Source organism: Eurytemora carolleeae, unplaced genomic scaffold, assembly GCF_000591075.1.
Source record: "Eurytemora carolleeae unplaced genomic scaffold, Eaff_2.0 scaffold633, whole genome shotgun sequence".
In the NCBI taxonomy this organism is placed as follows: domain Eukaryota; kingdom Metazoa; phylum Arthropoda; class Copepoda; order Calanoida; family Temoridae; genus Eurytemora; species Eurytemora carolleeae.
In genome coordinates this window covers 46,090-62,998 of record NW_019396519.1, presented here as the reverse complement: position 1 = coordinate 62,998, position 16,909 = coordinate 46,090, and the positions used below count along the sequence as shown (strand labels likewise).

The 16,909-nt window shown below is 31.3% G+C and overlaps 1 protein-coding gene across 1 annotated transcript; it reads left to right on the top strand.

Moving 5' to 3' along the window:
- Positions 1–44: 44 nt before the first annotated feature.
- On the top strand, positions 45–12,918 carry LOC111704768 (uncharacterized). Its single transcript, XM_023477102.1, has 19 exons — positions 45–117; positions 565–672; positions 973–1,067; positions 2,699–2,793; positions 3,599–3,654; positions 3,709–3,769; positions 3,838–3,876; positions 4,035–4,072; positions 4,599–4,665; positions 5,590–5,677; positions 5,817–5,895; positions 6,725–6,794; positions 7,792–7,899; positions 8,406–8,462; positions 10,109–10,180; positions 10,355–10,447; positions 11,244–11,312; positions 11,914–11,986; positions 12,860–12,918. Exons 2-19 carry the CDS (start codon positions 569–571, stop codon positions 12,901–12,903), a joined length of 1,308 nt encoding a protein of 435 aa, XP_023332870.1. The 5' UTR covers positions 45–117; positions 565–568; the 3' UTR covers positions 12,904–12,918.
- Positions 12,919–16,909: the final 3,991 nt, after the last annotated feature.

The window sequence follows — 16,909 nt, the reverse complement described above, 5'->3', positions numbered from 1 at the left end:
TTTAGTTTAATTTAAAAAATTTTAGATTTTATCTATTTTTCAAACTAATTTTTTGGCAGAGTTAAATTGTACTTCGTGCATAGTGTTGGCAAAATGTTCAGGATTCTTCACATATTGGTAAGTGTACAGTATAAACCAAAAAACTGTGAAATAAAAAGACGACTTTTAGAGTCAAATTAGAATTTTAAATAGTTCAATTGCAAGACTCATTTTAATTAATATGATGTTTTAAAGCCACCGGTAGTTAAACAAAAAATAAAATCAATAAATATGGAACTAACAAAAAAAATGTGTTTAATCTTTGCGACATTTATTGCCGGCTTTCTATTTCAACCATGGAATTATCACTGTACTAACAATATGTTTGCAAAGCCGGTTATAATGATTTATTAGCCCTTTATTATTTATACAAAGTATTGTCAAATTATAACTTTTGAATATTAACGATTCATTCTGTATTTACAATTCAATTTCCATTTTTTCCCCGAAAACCGTAACCTAAAATTCTTTGAAGTGATCAGACAAAAACCTCTTTTACAAAATCTTTTTTTAAGTGTTTTTCAGGGACATGAACAAGGAAAGATTTGCTGGTATTTGGTCGACCTACTATTCTTCTGTTGTGTTTAAGAAAAGAAATATAAAAATGGACTCATTATACAATCAGGAAATAAGGTTGCCAGGCTTACATTTATTATCAATATTCAGAAATCTAATAAATGTATTTTTACACCAGTAGTCGGCGTTTATATCAATACAATGAAGACGACATTTCCATTTAAGTTTTGATTCTAAAAAGGTTTTTTTCAAATTACAAGTTTACGAGTAAACAACGAGAAGCTGTTAATTGACAGTTTCCCTCTGTTTCCATGTTGTTTAAAAGCCTGGTAGAAATCAAAAATGTTATTCAAAAGTCGTCTTCACTGTATTGATATGTATACGCCGAAGACTGTAAATAATTAATTTACTTTTAAGAGTTGGATACAACAATTACAATCCAAAATTTGATATGAAAAACAGTCAGATGGATATCTCAACATATGAAGGATATTTTTTAAATGCATTTACAGGTATGTACTGTGTACTGTGTAGTGTGTACACAAGTAAAGGGACTGTGTACTGTGAACACAAGAAAAGGGACTGTGTACTGTGCACTGTGTAATGTGTACACAAGTAAAGGGACTGTGTACTGTGCACTGTGTACTGTGTACACAAGTAAAGGGACTGTGTACTGTGTACTGTATATTGTGTACACAAGTAAAGGGACTGTGTACTGTGTACTGTGTATTGTGTACACAAGTAAAGGGACTGTGTACTGTGTACACAAGTAAAGGGACTGTGTACTGTGTACACAAGTAAAGGGACTGTGTACTGTGTACTGTGTACTGTGTACTATGTATTGTGTACACAAGTAAAGGGACTGGTACTGTGTACTGTGTATTGTGTACACAAGTAAAGGGACTGGTACTGTGTAGTGTGTACTATGTACTGTGTACTGTGTACTGTGTACTCAAGTAAAGGGACTGTGTTCTGTGTACTGTGTACTGTGTTCTGTGTACTGTGTACTGTGTATTGTGTACACAAGTAAAGGGACTGGTACTGTGTAGTGTGTACTGTGTACTGTGTACTCAAGTAAAGGGACTGTGTACTGTGTACTGTGTACTGTGTATTGTGTATTGTGTACACAAGTAAAGGGACTGGTACTGTGTAGTGTGTACTATGTACTGTGTACTGTGTACTGTGTACTCAAGTAAAGGGACTGTGTACTGTGTACTGTGTATTGTGTACACAAGTAAAGGGACTGGTACTGTGTAGTGTGTACTGTGTACTGTGTACTGTGTACTCAAGTAAAGGGACTGTGTATTGTGTACACAAGTAAAGGGACTGGTACTGTGTAGTGTGTACTGTGTACTGTGTACTCAAGTAAAGGGACTGTGTACTGTGTACACAAGTAAAGGGACTACGTGAACATAAGTTTAACTTGAAATTATTAATGGTGAAACTATATCATCGAAAATGTCAAATACTTATTGCTCCAAATTCTACAATAGAAAAGTAGAAGCAACATTCATAAAATTGCTTATTTTTTATTTTTACGATTTCAACGTTTCTTAATCTGAACACAGTGTTTTAAGACGGACATTGGATTTATTTTAACTATTTTTTTCGCTTCCATTAGTGTTCAGATCTTTTTGCAAGAAACAAAACATTCTGCGGTTTTCACTGTTGTAATTGGCGCACTTTAAAAATGATAGATATCGACATAAATATTCTACTAAGCTATGTTTTGCTTGTCAAATTATTTTGTTTTTCCCCGATCAAAATTTTATTATTTTTGTTTATACTTTGTCTATTAAAAACCTTGTAAATTATGACAAAGTTTTAGTTTAAAACCATTCGTTTGGGGATAAAAATGGAGGATCTTATGGTGCAAACCGAGACATACCCTCAACTACGCTAAAGAGAAATTAAAAGCAAATTTTTGCTCTGAATACATAATTTCAAGATCTCAAGTTTGAATTGAATTTACTAGGAACCATTATATTAGAAGGAAATTGTTTTATATTAAAAATTGTTTAAAAATTGCTGATTTTTAAAGAGGCTAAATTGTTAAATCACGAAGTACCCTAAATGCCCAAAGGTAAACAATCTTAAAAAATTTATGGTTCCTCAAAAATAATTAGTCAGTTCTCTATTTTAGAAAAGTACGGGCTGAAAAATAATCTTGTTTATGCTAATGATACCTGGGGACCTCTTGATGCTAATACTGGTATCTGGGGTGGAGTTGTAGGAATGGTATTATAATTAGATATTTAGTACTTTCCCAAAGGATTTTTCCCAAGAGACAACTTCCCAAATGTGCAATTTCTCAAGCGGCAACTTCCCAAGCCTGTCCTAGCCGCAGCGCTCGGCCCAGTCTGTTCTAGCCGTGGCGCTCGGCCCCCTTGCCTAACCTAGTCGGAGCGCTCGGTCCCATTGCAGCCTACGGCGCCTCAGAGGGTCTGACCTAAACTTTGGGAAGTTGCTGCTTGGGAAATTGCACATTTTACTTGGGAAATTGCCCTTTGGAAAATGCATTTGGGAAAGTACCTAGACACCTAGGATTATATTTTCTATAAATATTCCTTTTTTTAAACAAAATTTTTCAAATTAAATCAAGATTGCGTGATCAAATAATTAATTTGCAACCCATTGTTGTATTGTAGACCTTTGCTTTCAAAAATCTGTAAATTTTGTTAGATCATATACTCACTGTCAGGTTGAAAACATATAGGGAATAGAAAATTTAAGTTTGCGGTAAAATTCCTTTCTTAAATTAATAAGAAACAGATTACGAATATTTCTCATTTTGTTTTGTTCAAACACATCAGTAAACAAATGCCCATCAATACAAATTATATCACTGTAAACATTTCAAGTATCGAGACGACTTTTAAGTAGCTATATCAAGCTGTACAGTACACAACAGACTAAGACCAAACCAATTAGCCCCTTCTACGGGGATTCTAGTGATATTTTATCTTCAAAAAAGAATATAAATAAAATAAAAAAACATTTAAGAGCAATGATTATTTTTTCGTAGTTTCAATTTTAATATTAGGTTGGATATAAAGTAGTTGATCTAGGAATTGGATACATCTCCTATACTGTTGAAAGGTCAAGCATCTTAAAAATGTTTATCTAAAAAAAAGTTTTTTTAAATGTTTTTAGAGCTGCTTTTGTTCCATATACTTTCCCTATTGGTGTGGAGGCTAGTAATTGGGTTTCAAAGGTTATTGTTTGATTACCGAATAAGTTTTGATTATCAAATCTTAAACTTGATAAGATAATTTGTTTTAGTTCCCAGGAACAAGATCTCCAATAGACAATATCATAAAGGAAAAATTAACATTTCTGAGCTGATTACAATTAAAAAAACAAAACCATAACATTTTTCAAAATAATTTTAATTAGATTTTTATTAAAAATTTTCGTTAAAAAAAATGATGTCTGATTTTACAAAATCTTAAAAACAGAAATATTAAAACTTCTATAAGGTGTTTGACAAATATACTTGGCTTGCTCTTATTCTCAGGTAACTGGTAAAGCATTGTATAAAGGGAGAATCACAACGAGACCTTTCAAAGCTTTGTTTTATCAAGCACGAATTAGAACATCCAGATGTTCAGTTTAAACTGTGATTTCTCTACAAAAGATGGTAGTGCATTTCAGGAAAACTTGGGAGTGAGCAGAATTAAACACTTTTTAATATGACGTTATCTTACACATTTTTTTATAATATAAAAACTTAAAAAGTACCGTTGTGAATCGGCTATGTCTCTTTGTAAATGGAGGGTCCTTGAAATTACGCTTATAACCTTAAAACTTACTTAAGACTACTTTCCGTCTAGCCTTCAAAAATGGTGAATTTTCGAATTTCAATCTGAAGAATTATCTGAGCCTGCTGCATCTAAAATTTCAGCCTCCTATCTCAAATTTTAAGACCAAACGCAGCCTGTGCGAAATTTCAACAACATGAATTATCTTTACTTCATTATTGATTTAATGTCGTCATCCTATTCCACAGTTTTCTAGTTCTCACTGTAATTATGATAATTAAGCCTAACACTGACAAGCCTGGTTCTACTTGTTATTGTCAATGTACTCAGAGGGCTTGGATTCAAACAGGTGTTACATTGTAAAGAAATTCAGTCTTTGCCACGGACTATAACATTTTCTAATTCTTATATCTTTGCAACCTGATGGCGTAAACCTTTGATATTTTAAACTTTGATAATTTGATTTGACAGAATTTAAAGTTTGAAATATTTAAGGTCTACACAATCAAGGGACAATCAGATTTTGAGGCAAATACTTAATTCCTTTGATTCATATTTAAACAGCTTTAAAATAAATAATTTACCAAGTAATGCAGGTTACATTGGTCCCACACCGCTTTTTCAAAATATCGTTTGGAAAAAAACTAAAAATTAAATGAATTTTTTGTTGATATTTTCAAAAAATTATTTTAAAAAAAATTTTGTAATGAATTCATGTTTCTATACAGTAAAAAAGTTTCTTCTGTTGTCGAAAAAAAACCTTTTTCTGCATTTTCTTTCTTTATAAAATAATTATTTAACATCTAAAGTTGTTTATTTTAAGTCCTATGAACTTTACCCTTAAAGGGAGTGACCGGCTATGTAAGGTAGTTGAACTGAGGACGCAGTGTTGTGGAAAGCTTCTTGAGGCTTCATTTGAGACATATCAAACTTTTTAAAGATCTGTAAATCCTGAGTTTGAGCGCAAATTCGACGTTCAAAACTCCTGAATTGAGGTGGATCATCTTACAGAATGAGTTTTTTTAAAATTATTAATTAACGACGACATAAAATGTAAAAAAGGTTTTTATTAAAAAAAAAAGTCAATGTGAGGAACATTTTGAGAAAATAAAAATTAATTGTCATAATTAAAATAAAGGAAATATATTTTATTTTACATTTATTTCAGTCATGTGAACGGTTCCTATTTTTCGACCCCTGATTTCGCGGTCACTCCCTTTAAACATTTTTCCAAATCTCTATTTAATACAATTTTACAAGAAATCTAATTTAGCCCGACAATGCTATTGTTCTTTTGATGCCATTTTCTTTACTGAATGGTGAACCGATGCCAGATTGGTTTATCTTCTATGAAAAAAGAGGTAATTTTAATTTGGAACAAAAAACCATATACATTAAGATTGCTATTTTTTTTTAAATGATAAAACTTCTCCACGTTTTCCCTTTCCAATTCAAGCCAAAAAGATGAATTTTAAAAATCTGCTTATTTGATTTTTTAAGTATATTCTGGAAGCATTTTACTTTTGACTTATGCATTGGCCTCTACGCTTGTCACATTTGCTTTTTCAAGCAATCTTAGGTGAGTAAATAAAATTTAAATCTAATACAATTATCCTTAAGTTCAGTCATGCATATTGTACCCATAATCTCGATTGCTTGATCTCGATACCCACATGTGGGCACTTTTAAATTTTACACAGAAAACTGCTCAAAATGGGTAATTTCTCCTACTCATGGAAGCAAATAAATGCTGAATTTGCTGCAGTATTAAAATTTGCACATACAGATTTTTTCATTCCACAGTAGTCTAAATACAACGTCTTCAAATTCGGTGATGGTGATGGACCAAACCTCTGTAGAGTAAAAAAGTAGATGTTAGTTCCACATTTATTGAAAATATATTTCGGTCTGGGTTGACCCTCGTCAGTTCTAGAGATATAATAACCATCAAAATCGATAAAAAAAATCACAAGAATATAAACAAACAAAAAGATTATTCAAAATAAAAATTTGGGCTGTCAAATGGACATAGGGGAAAAGAACTCAGATTATGAGATGGAAAAAAGATAATTTGCAAATATTCACTTTCTAAAAAAATGTTTTTAGACAATTATTATTCCTTGAGATTGTTTCTTCACAAAGATTAAAAACAAACTGTGTAGATGTGTGAATCTAGAGTGGGGGTGGGGGTCGATCTAATTAACGAACTTTTGCGTGAGTCGGGGGAGGGGGAGGGGGGGGGGAAACGGCTTATTTAAGGAGGGGTATTTAAAACCTTTTAAAGAATTGGACATAAAAAACTCTTTTTTTAAAACGTCTTCCCAAATCTAAAGTTTTTTTCGACTCGAGTTTAAAAGTTTTAGGCAGAAACACAGAAACAAAATTACTGACACAATTTTTCCATTTAGAGCTATTCTTCTGTCCCCAACCTTGGAAGTTCCAATTGATACTTCATATCAAATTGCCCAAAAGCAGATGGTTTGTTACCTTAAATATTTGATCATGTTAAATGTTCCATGCTTACATAATTTAAGATACAAAGTCCGGTATTGTTCAGAAATATGAAGTATTTTTTGACAATTATGTTGCTTTTTCATTTTTAAACAGTTAAAGAATACTAAGCTTTAGTTTTAGGACGCTTAGTTTTGAACTCTAGAGTTTGTCATTTTTAATTGTTTTCAAATGTTTGCGGATTCTTCTGTTCCAATTAATGTTGACATTTTTTCGGACAACATTTTGGGGAGAGTGGGATTCATGTTGTGTTCAATGCCCCGGGAAATTCCAAAACAGAGAGAGAGGTGATTGAATTTTGTAGATCCAAAAAAATAATTAAATTAGTATTTATTTAGGGTTAGCTTAGGTTAAGACACTTTCTGGGCCGAGCTCTGTGGCTAGGACAGACTTAGGGGCCGGGCGCTGCGGCCACGGGTTAGGTTAAGTTATGACACTTTCTGGGCCGAGCGCTGCGGCTAGGACAGGCTAGGGGGCCGAGCGCTGAGGCCACATGTCTTACATTTAAGACCCCACCAGCTGCCAGTCCTGCAATCCCCCTCTCTCTGTTTGGAATTTTCCGGGGCATTGAACACAACATGAATCCCACTCTGCCAACATTTTGTACTTCGACCAGAAATAAACCGTCATTGGGGTCACAAAGGAATTGAGTTTTGCCCCAAATTTAATTTTTTTGCAACCTGATGATGTGAACCTCTGATATTTGGTCTAACAGAATAGTTTGAAATATCTAAGGTCTACGCCATTGTGTTAGAAAGATATAGGGATTAGAAAATTAGAGTTTGTGACAAAGAATCGATTCCTTTATGGGCTCAATCAGTTCAGCAGTTTTTAATATTATTGGATACAAACCATCAACTAAACAAATTTGACAAGCAAAGTATTCCCATGATAACGATTTAAATGCATTCTTTTATTTCAAAGTTAGAAAAACAACAGCATTGATAAACACATATTTGTTTAGCAAGTTGCATTAGCTCTGCCAGATGTCTGGCATTACAACTATCTGTTAACTTCAGCTGATCCATATCAAGTTAAAATTATGGAAAATGTAGATTTTAAAGCAGACTTGGTAAATCAATGTTTTCATCGCATTTTTACTAATTTTTTAGGGAAATAAATAAGACCAATTTTGCCTACAAAACATCCCTTACTACGCTCAAGATGTTTTGTGGACAAAATTGTGTATGGGACCCCGGGGTAAATTAAAATTTCCTTAAATTCCCAGTAGAGTAGTTGTAAATACTTATTAATTTAAATTGTATACAAAGGGTCAGCGGAATTCTGATCAACCAATAGATGAAAAAAGACTGACTATGGTAGCATATACCAATGGGTTTGAAAATATAAAAACTAAATGTTGAAAATATTTTTTCCCAGTTATATAACTTTAAAAGTAAGAATGGGAAATAGATATTTTGGAAATGTTAAATCATACAATTTTGTCAATATTTCTTGATCTAATTTAGTATTTTCTTTTAAAGCTCTTAAAAGATATATTGTAACAAAAAAGAAAAAATACAAGATTTTGTTAAAAATGTTTTTCCAATCCCTCTAATCATTTACTTTATTTTTTAGGAGGAGAGGTGTATTGATTCTCCTCAAAAGAAAACTCATGTTTGTCTTGGTGACAAGGTTTATTTAATTTACACAAATGAAGGAACTAATTAAAAAAAAAATGGCATGCACAATGACTGTCGTGACAAACATATAAAATTGTCCTTTTTTAGAAAATAAAATTATTTTTTTATTTTGACTTTGCCTCCTTCATTTTTTGAAATTTTTCAAAAACTGTAAAGGATTTCATCTTTCTAAATAATTACCAAAATATTAAACATGAGCATGATAAATTCAAAAAGAAATATTTTCGAGCTATAAAGAAATTTTTAAAACTTTAGCAGCGATTTTTGCAGTAGTGCTCACAATACGGTTATACACTTTCCAATGGGAGGCTTGAACTATGGAATTCAGCTGCTGAACTTGATATCCAGGAATTAAGCTGCTTAACTTGAAATCCAGGAATTAAGCTGCTGAAATTGAAATCCAGGAATTAAGCTGCAGAACTTGATATCCAGCCATTAAGCGGCTGAACTTGATATTCAGGCATTAAGCTGCTGAACTTGATATCCAGGAATTAAGCTGCTGAACTTGATATCCAGGAATTAAGTGGCTGAACTTGATATCCAGGAATTAAGCTACTGAAATTGATATCCAGGAATTAAGCTGCTGAATTTGATAGCCAGGAATTAATCTGCAAAACTGAATATCCAGGAAATCAGGGGCTGAACTTGATATCAAGGAATTAAGCTGTTGAACTTGATATCCAGAAATTCAGCTGCTGAACTTAATATCCAGAAATTCAGCTGCTGAACTTGATATCCAGAAATTCAGCTGCTGAACTTAATATCCAGAAATTCAGCTGCTGAACTTCATATCCAGAAATTATGCTACTGAACCTAATATCCAGAAAGTCAGCTGCTGAATTTAATATCCAGAAATTCAGCTGCTGAACTTAATATCCAGAAATTCAGCTGCTAAACTTAATATCCAGAAATTCATGCTACTGAACCTAATATCCAGAAAGTCAGCTGCTGAATTTAATATCCAGAAATTCAGCTGCTGAACTTAATATCCAGAAATTCAGCTGCTAAACTTAATATCCAGAAATTCAGCTGCTGAACTTTATATCCATCCAACAAGTTTTAAGCAAAAATTCCCAGCTCAGGATTCTTTAACTAGAAACATTATGTTAAAACTTACTTAAAGGGACTGTAATTGTATTTTCCAGTGACCTTTCATGAAACCATGGCAATGCCTGATTCACAACAGTACCCTTGAAACCTTTATTTGATCAATAATGTAGAAGATATTGTCGTTTTTCTAGATTCAAAAGAAGTTTCATTCGGATAATTCCTATAAGTTTTCCTGCAGTAGAAATGCGCAAGTCATTTTTGTAGAGAACACACAATTGAAAATAATCAGTTTTTTCAAAATTTTAAGCATTGATATACTTTAAGGGAGTGTTCGCGAAAAAATTAAAGGGGGTATAGGCTTACGGCGAAAAATAAGCGCTTTAGAAGTAAGAATAGTAGCAATCAAAAGCGCTTATTTTTCGCCGTAAGCTTATACCCCCCTTTCAATTTTTGCGAACACTCCCTTTAAGGTTGTTAATCTTGCCATCTTTACGTGGGGGGTCACTTGAAATTATGCTTGTAGTCCCTTTAGGTAAACAGTTTTGTTTGTTTGTGGACATCATTAATAATTTGAATAAAATTACGTAGGAAAATGTCCTGAATTTTATCAAAAGTGATCCCAAATTTCCCAAGTATAAACCAGTCTTCTATTTTAGTAAGGTAAACACATATTTTTATTCTAAAGATTTTAAGGGGAGTGCTCGCAAAATATGAAAGGGGTGTTTAGTTTTTATCGAATCCAATTTTTTTTAGGATTTAGCCTGACCTCGCTTTCATTTTTCGCAAACAGTTCCTTTAATGTTTTGTTTTTCCAGCTTAATCTATTTCCTTCAGGAGCAAGTACGTCCCTATTACTATGGATGGATTATACAAAAGAACTCGAAGTGGATGAAACATATTAATCATCACATTCTTCTCTGTCAACAGGTAATGTTAAAGGGACAGTAAGCGTAATTCCAAGTGACCCTTCATATGCAAAGATGTGAATGCCCGATTATCAAGGGTACCTTTAAAAGCTCTGTATGAATAATTATGAATTATATATTTTCATTTTCTCGGCGAATTGAATGTTGCATCTTTCCGAATTTGTATGGACGCTGCGTTCTTTGGTGTGAGTCGTTTTTAACAATTTTCTCCTTATAGACGCAACAGATAGAAGTAAGATTAGTAGCGATCAAAAGCGCTTTTTTATCGCATTAAGCCTATACCCTCTTTCATTTTTCTCGAACACTCCCTTTAAGGTTTCAAGGTGCTGTTATGAATCGGGCATTATACTTACTGTTCCTCTAAACATTAAATCCCTTTTATCTCGATCTAAACAGATGCTGATAGGAAAAATATTTTCTTTTTCTTATATTGAGTCAGTATCAACAGAAAGTAACTCATAACATACAATGATCTTAAGGTTGCAAGCACTTATGCAAAAATCTATGAAAATTTTGTCAATTACTTATTAAAAACTAAATCTATAAAGTGTTTCAAAGGGTTAGGCGTTAGAGACCTTCAAAGTCTACCCTGTATTGAAAATTGATACAACTTTTATAGCAGTCTGGATCTATTTGAGCCAGTATAGTAACATTTTTGATTTTGTGGCTAATTTGGAGTGTGCATATATTTGCAATTAGATCTTTTACAGGGGACAAATTAATTTTTCAATCAATTTACTTTAAAATAAATTTGATGCTTTATTTAGAAAGGTGCCATTTAGTTATATGATATTTAGGCTGGGTTTTATAAGAAGATTGAAAGATTACAATATGATCCTAAATACGATGAGTCACAGTCAAATACGGTAAGAAAACATATATTTATTTTTCAAAGCCAGAGTCAGGGCATTTCCAAAATGTGGTCTGCCTTTATTGCGCAGATATGAATGATTTTGATAAGAATTAGAAGTTTTACATTATTATTTAATAAATTGAAATTTTAACCAGATTCTTAATATCTCTGATAATGTTTAAAACAAAACAAAAATTATAGATCAAATTTAATGAATTGAAGGACAATGTCTATTTTGTGGTTATTGCTTTTTGTAAAATATTTCTAAAAGGATCTGAGTTTTTGTTACAAACTCAGATTTTTATCTTAATATCTTTGGAACCCGATAATGTAAAACTTTGATATTTCAAAATATGAATTCTGTGTGACAATATAGTCTTAGTTTGTAATATCAAAGGTTTTCACCATCATCAGGTGGCAATAATATGGGTGTTTTGAGTTTTTGGCAAGAAAATTTGCCAAATAAATGCCGCAAACCATTTCTAAGATAAAAGACGACTTTTAAGTCTTCAATCGATTAATAAATCATTCAGGTTCATATCAAAACAAAATTAAATAATCTCATCATATTTTTTCATAAAAATAAAAAATTTTAAATTGTTAAAATTTCCCAGGCGAGATTGAGTTTTGAGCACATGGCAGCAGCATATATTCTGCTAGGGATAGGGATAGCATTTTCTATACCAGGGATAATGGATTTTATTTTAAAAATGGATTTGTGTATAAACTCATCCTTGCCTCTTCACAAAGTACGTACTTACAGGGTTACCATACAAATGATGAGCATTCAGAGACGACTGTACAGAATTTCTTTCATCACAATGGTTCTGTGCAACTGTAGTATTTTTTTTTCTTTGAAAAATCATTAAAAATACCATTGTAGAACATTTTCAACACATCGCGCGGAACAAATACAAAGTTTTTCTTAGCCTATATAAAGAGTTGAAGTTTTAGGCCTTCATCATAGAGTTTTCTTGGCCTATATAAAGAGCTGAAGTTTTAGGCCTTCATCATAGAGTTTTTGTGGGCCACCCTGTAGTACTATACTATACTGTGATATATGAAGACGACAGTTAAGGAATTTTTGTGAATTATAAGGCAAAATGTTTAAACAGCAACTTAAAATTAAGTGAAATGTTTTGTTTTTTGATTATTTGATTTCATAAATTTAACAGTCGTCTTCCTATTATACAGTTTAATGGTTATTTGACTTTATAAATTTAACAGTCGTCTTCCTATTATACATTCTTATGATTATTTGACTTTATAAAATTAACAGTCGTCTTCCTATTATACAGTTTCATGATTATTTGACCTCATAAATTTAACAGCCGTCTTCCTATTATACAGTTTTAAGATAATTTGACTTCATAAATTTAACAGTCGTCTTCCTATTATACAGTGTTATGATTATTTGACTTTATAAATCTAACAGTCGTCTTCCTATTATACAGTTTTATGATTATTTGACTTTATAAATTTAAAAGTCGTCTTCCTATTATATAGTTTTATGGTTCTCACTGCATATTCTGACATTTTTAAAAATCCATTATTTGGTAGTTTTCTGGTTGGAACTTTTTTACTACAGATCTTTTGTAAAATAATTTCTTAAATAAAAATTTAATTTACATTTTATTTAAAAAACAAATTATCTTGATAATATACATTAAAATTGTATAATTTTGTGCATAAATGAATAATTTTTTTTCTTTTTATGAAATTGTCCATTTTTTTGTTTTTCTGTTTGTCCTGTTTTTCTATTTTTAAATATATGGTGGTGTTGTTTTCTCTTCATCTTATTATTCTGTAATTCTAATTATCTGTTTATCTTTTTATCTGTTTATCTTATTATCTGCTTATCTTATTATCTGTTTTTCTTATTATCTGTTTTTCTTATTATCTGTTTATCTTATTATCTGTTTATCTTATTATCTGTTTATCTTATTATCTGTTTATCTTATTATCTGTTTATCTTATTATCTGTTTATCTTTTTATCTGTTTATCTTATTATCTGTTTATCTTATTATCTGTTTATCTTATTATCTGTTTATCTAATTATCTGTTTATCTTATTATCTGTTTAACTTACTATCCGTTTATCTTATCATCTGTTTATCTTTTATCTGCTTATATTATTATCTGTTTCTCTTATTGTTTGTTTATCTTATTATCTGTTTATCTTATTTTCTGTTTATCTTATTATCTATTTATATCATCATCTGTTTATCTTATTATCTGTTTATCTGTTCATCTAATTATTTGTTTATCTTATTGTTTGTTTATCTTTCATTCTTATTATCGGTTTATCTGTATATTATATTTTCTGTTTATCTTATTATCTGTTTATCTTATTATCTGTTTATCTTATTATCAGTTTATCTTATTATCAGTTTATCTTATTATCTGTTTATCTTATTATCTGTTTATCTTATTATCTGTTTATCTTATTATCTGTTTATCTAATTATCTGTTTATCTTATTATCTGTTTAACTTACTATCCGTTTATCTTATCATCTGTTTATCTTTTATCTGCTTATATTATTATCTGTTTCTCTTATTGTTTGTTTATCTTATTATCTGTTTATCTTATTTTCTGTTTATCTTATTATCTATTTATATCATCATCTGTTTATCTTATTATCTGTTTATCTGTTCATCTAATTATTTGTTTATCTTATTGTTTGTTTATCTTTCATTCTTATTATCGGTTTATCTGTATATTATATTTTCTGTTTATCTTATTATCTGTTTATCTTATTATCTGTTTATCTTATTATCAGTTTATCTTATTATCAGTTTATCTTATTATCTGTTTATCTTATTATCTGTTTATCTTGTCATCTGTTCATCTTATTACCTGTCTATCTGTTTATCTGTTGTAGTATTTAAAGCATGGTGTAGTATTTAGGGAATGATCAGATACTAACACCCCTTTCTCTGAATCTGAGTGGAGTGCAGAACCTGGAGAATAGGATTCGTGCACCCGGGAACCTTGTACAGGATAAACAATAGAGCTAAGCTCCGTTTATCCAGATAAGGCCTGAGGACCTGCACTTTTAGACAGTGATCGGACTGATATATCTTTATCATACCTACCAGAGAACAAAGAAAGACACAGCCTCCTTCCCAATCACTATACCTGAGAATGCCTCATCAGATTTATCAGCATCACCAAGGGATCTCTCTCCACTGGTTTCTGGTATACTACTCCGATTGTAACCGTACCAGCTAGTTCAAGAACGGGCCAGAATGTATCAGATGAAGCTCTATATTCTTGAGCTGGTTCTATTGACAGAGCCACTAGAGATATAAAGCAGATAGGGTTGATTCACGAATTCACGATTCATCTCGACACGACGTATATTCAAGTCATGTACGATTGGAACAGATCGGAATGAAAAAGCGGAGCAATTTCACTCCTCAGTAGGAATTCCTCAAGTCAAAAATCGAAATTCCGATCAAGAGAAATTTTTCAGTCAAAGAAAAAAAACAGAATTTCGATTTAATGATAAATGGGAGAAAAGAGGATTTGATAAAGTTTGCAATTTTTTTAAAAATAAAATCTACTGTTATTCAGCTTTATATAAGAACTTGAACTTGCAAGTCTTTTTACTTTTCAGATTGAATACTTGTAAATTTTCAATTTTTCATTTTTTTGGTACATGGTACATATATGTCATTTTTAGCTGAAGTGCCCGGCGTTGCCTGTGGAATTTTTAAAAATAAAATTTTAAGGAAAAAAAATCGATTTTTGAAAAAAATTGACCCATGTTAACCTGTATTGGTGTTTCTTGCCTCAAAAAAAAATTGGGGTCATCTAGTTGAGGTGTGCGCGGAGATCTATCTTAAGTTAGTTATATAAGTATAGTAACATAGCTTGCATAGCTAGGTTAACTGTCTTACGTCTCTTTACAAGACTAAGCATCTGTTAATGTTTGAATACTGATTTTATATATCTTTACTTCGCAATCGCAAGTGTGTCAGTACATAGGTATAATTTTCCTTTTATATTCCTTTTATAAGAACTAAAACATGTCATCTATTTTCGTGAACATACTGCATATTTTCTTTATTTGCATGAACTGTGCTATATAAGATATTCCATATATATATATATAAAATTTTTCTAAAAATGAAATATATGAATATATTTCATTTTTAACTTTCGATTTTCTCTATTGAACTGAAATTGTGTGTATTTGCGCATGCACAAACGCGCACAGTTTTAGCCTTGTAAAAATAAGTTGGCCGACCATCTTTAGATGTACGAAACTGCGCTATATAAAATTGAAAAATTCTTTCGATTATTCAAAAACAGTGTGAGATTGCGCGTATTAATAAAAAAAATATTTCATTTAAAACTCCAATTTTCTCTATTGAACTAAATTGTGTGTTTTTGCGCACGCACAAACGCGCACAGTTTCAGCATTGCAAAATAAGTTGGCCGACCATCTTTAGATATACGAAACTGCGCTATATAAAATTGAAAAATTCTTTCTATTTGTTAAAAACAGTGTGAGTTTGCGCGTATTTATATAAATATATTTCATTTAAAAACTCCAATTTTTTCTATTGAACTAAAATTGTGTGTTTTGCTCACGCACAAACGCGCACAGTTTTAGCCTTGTAAAAATAAGTTGGCCGACCATCTTTAGATATACGAAACTGCGCTATATAAAATTGAAAATTTCTTTCGATTATTCAAAAACAGCGTGAGTTTGCGCGTATTAATATAAATATATTTCATTTTAAAACTCTAATTTTCTCTATTGAACTAAAATTGTGTGTTTTTGCGCACGCAAAAAAACGCGCACAGTTTTAGCCTCGTAAAAATAAATTGGCCGACCATCTTTAGATGTACGAAACTGCGCTATATAAAATTGAAAATTTGTGTCTATTATTCAAAAACAGCGTGAGATTGCGCGTATTAATAAAAAAATATTTCATGTTAAAACTCCAATTTTCTCTATTGAACTAAAATTGTGTGTTTTTGCGCACGCACAAACGCGCACAGTTTTAGCCTTGTAAAAATAAGTTGGCCGACCATCTTTAGATGTACGAAATTGCGCTATATAAAATTGAAAAATTCTTTCTATTATTCAAAAACAGTGTGAGTTTGCGCGTATTAATAAAAAATCTATTTTATTTTAAAACTCCAATTTTCTCTATTGAACTAAAATTGTGTGTTTTTGCGCACGCACAAACGCGCACAGTTTCAGCATTGGAAAAAAAATTGTCAGATCATCTTCAGACCTACGAAACTGCGCGTATTATTACACACACTGAACAGACGTTATTACGCATGCCGCATTCAGTGGCCCATACCCCTCGAAATCTCGAGATGTTTCAAACTCAAGAATCTGCGCGTATTTGTCATATAATGTTGTCACATTTTACGCAATTATATTTTCTTTTTCTCATGTATTCTTGTCCATCTAGTATCTTTTATCTTCTATTTTACTCGATTCTTTTTATATCTTCTTTTTTGTTTACCTCTAATTTCTTATTTTATAAAGCTTTGATAATACGATCATTTAGTCTTCTGTTAGTTTTAATTTCTTTATTCTTCATTAATTTGCAGCTCTTTCTGTTTTCTTTTTCTTGTTCTG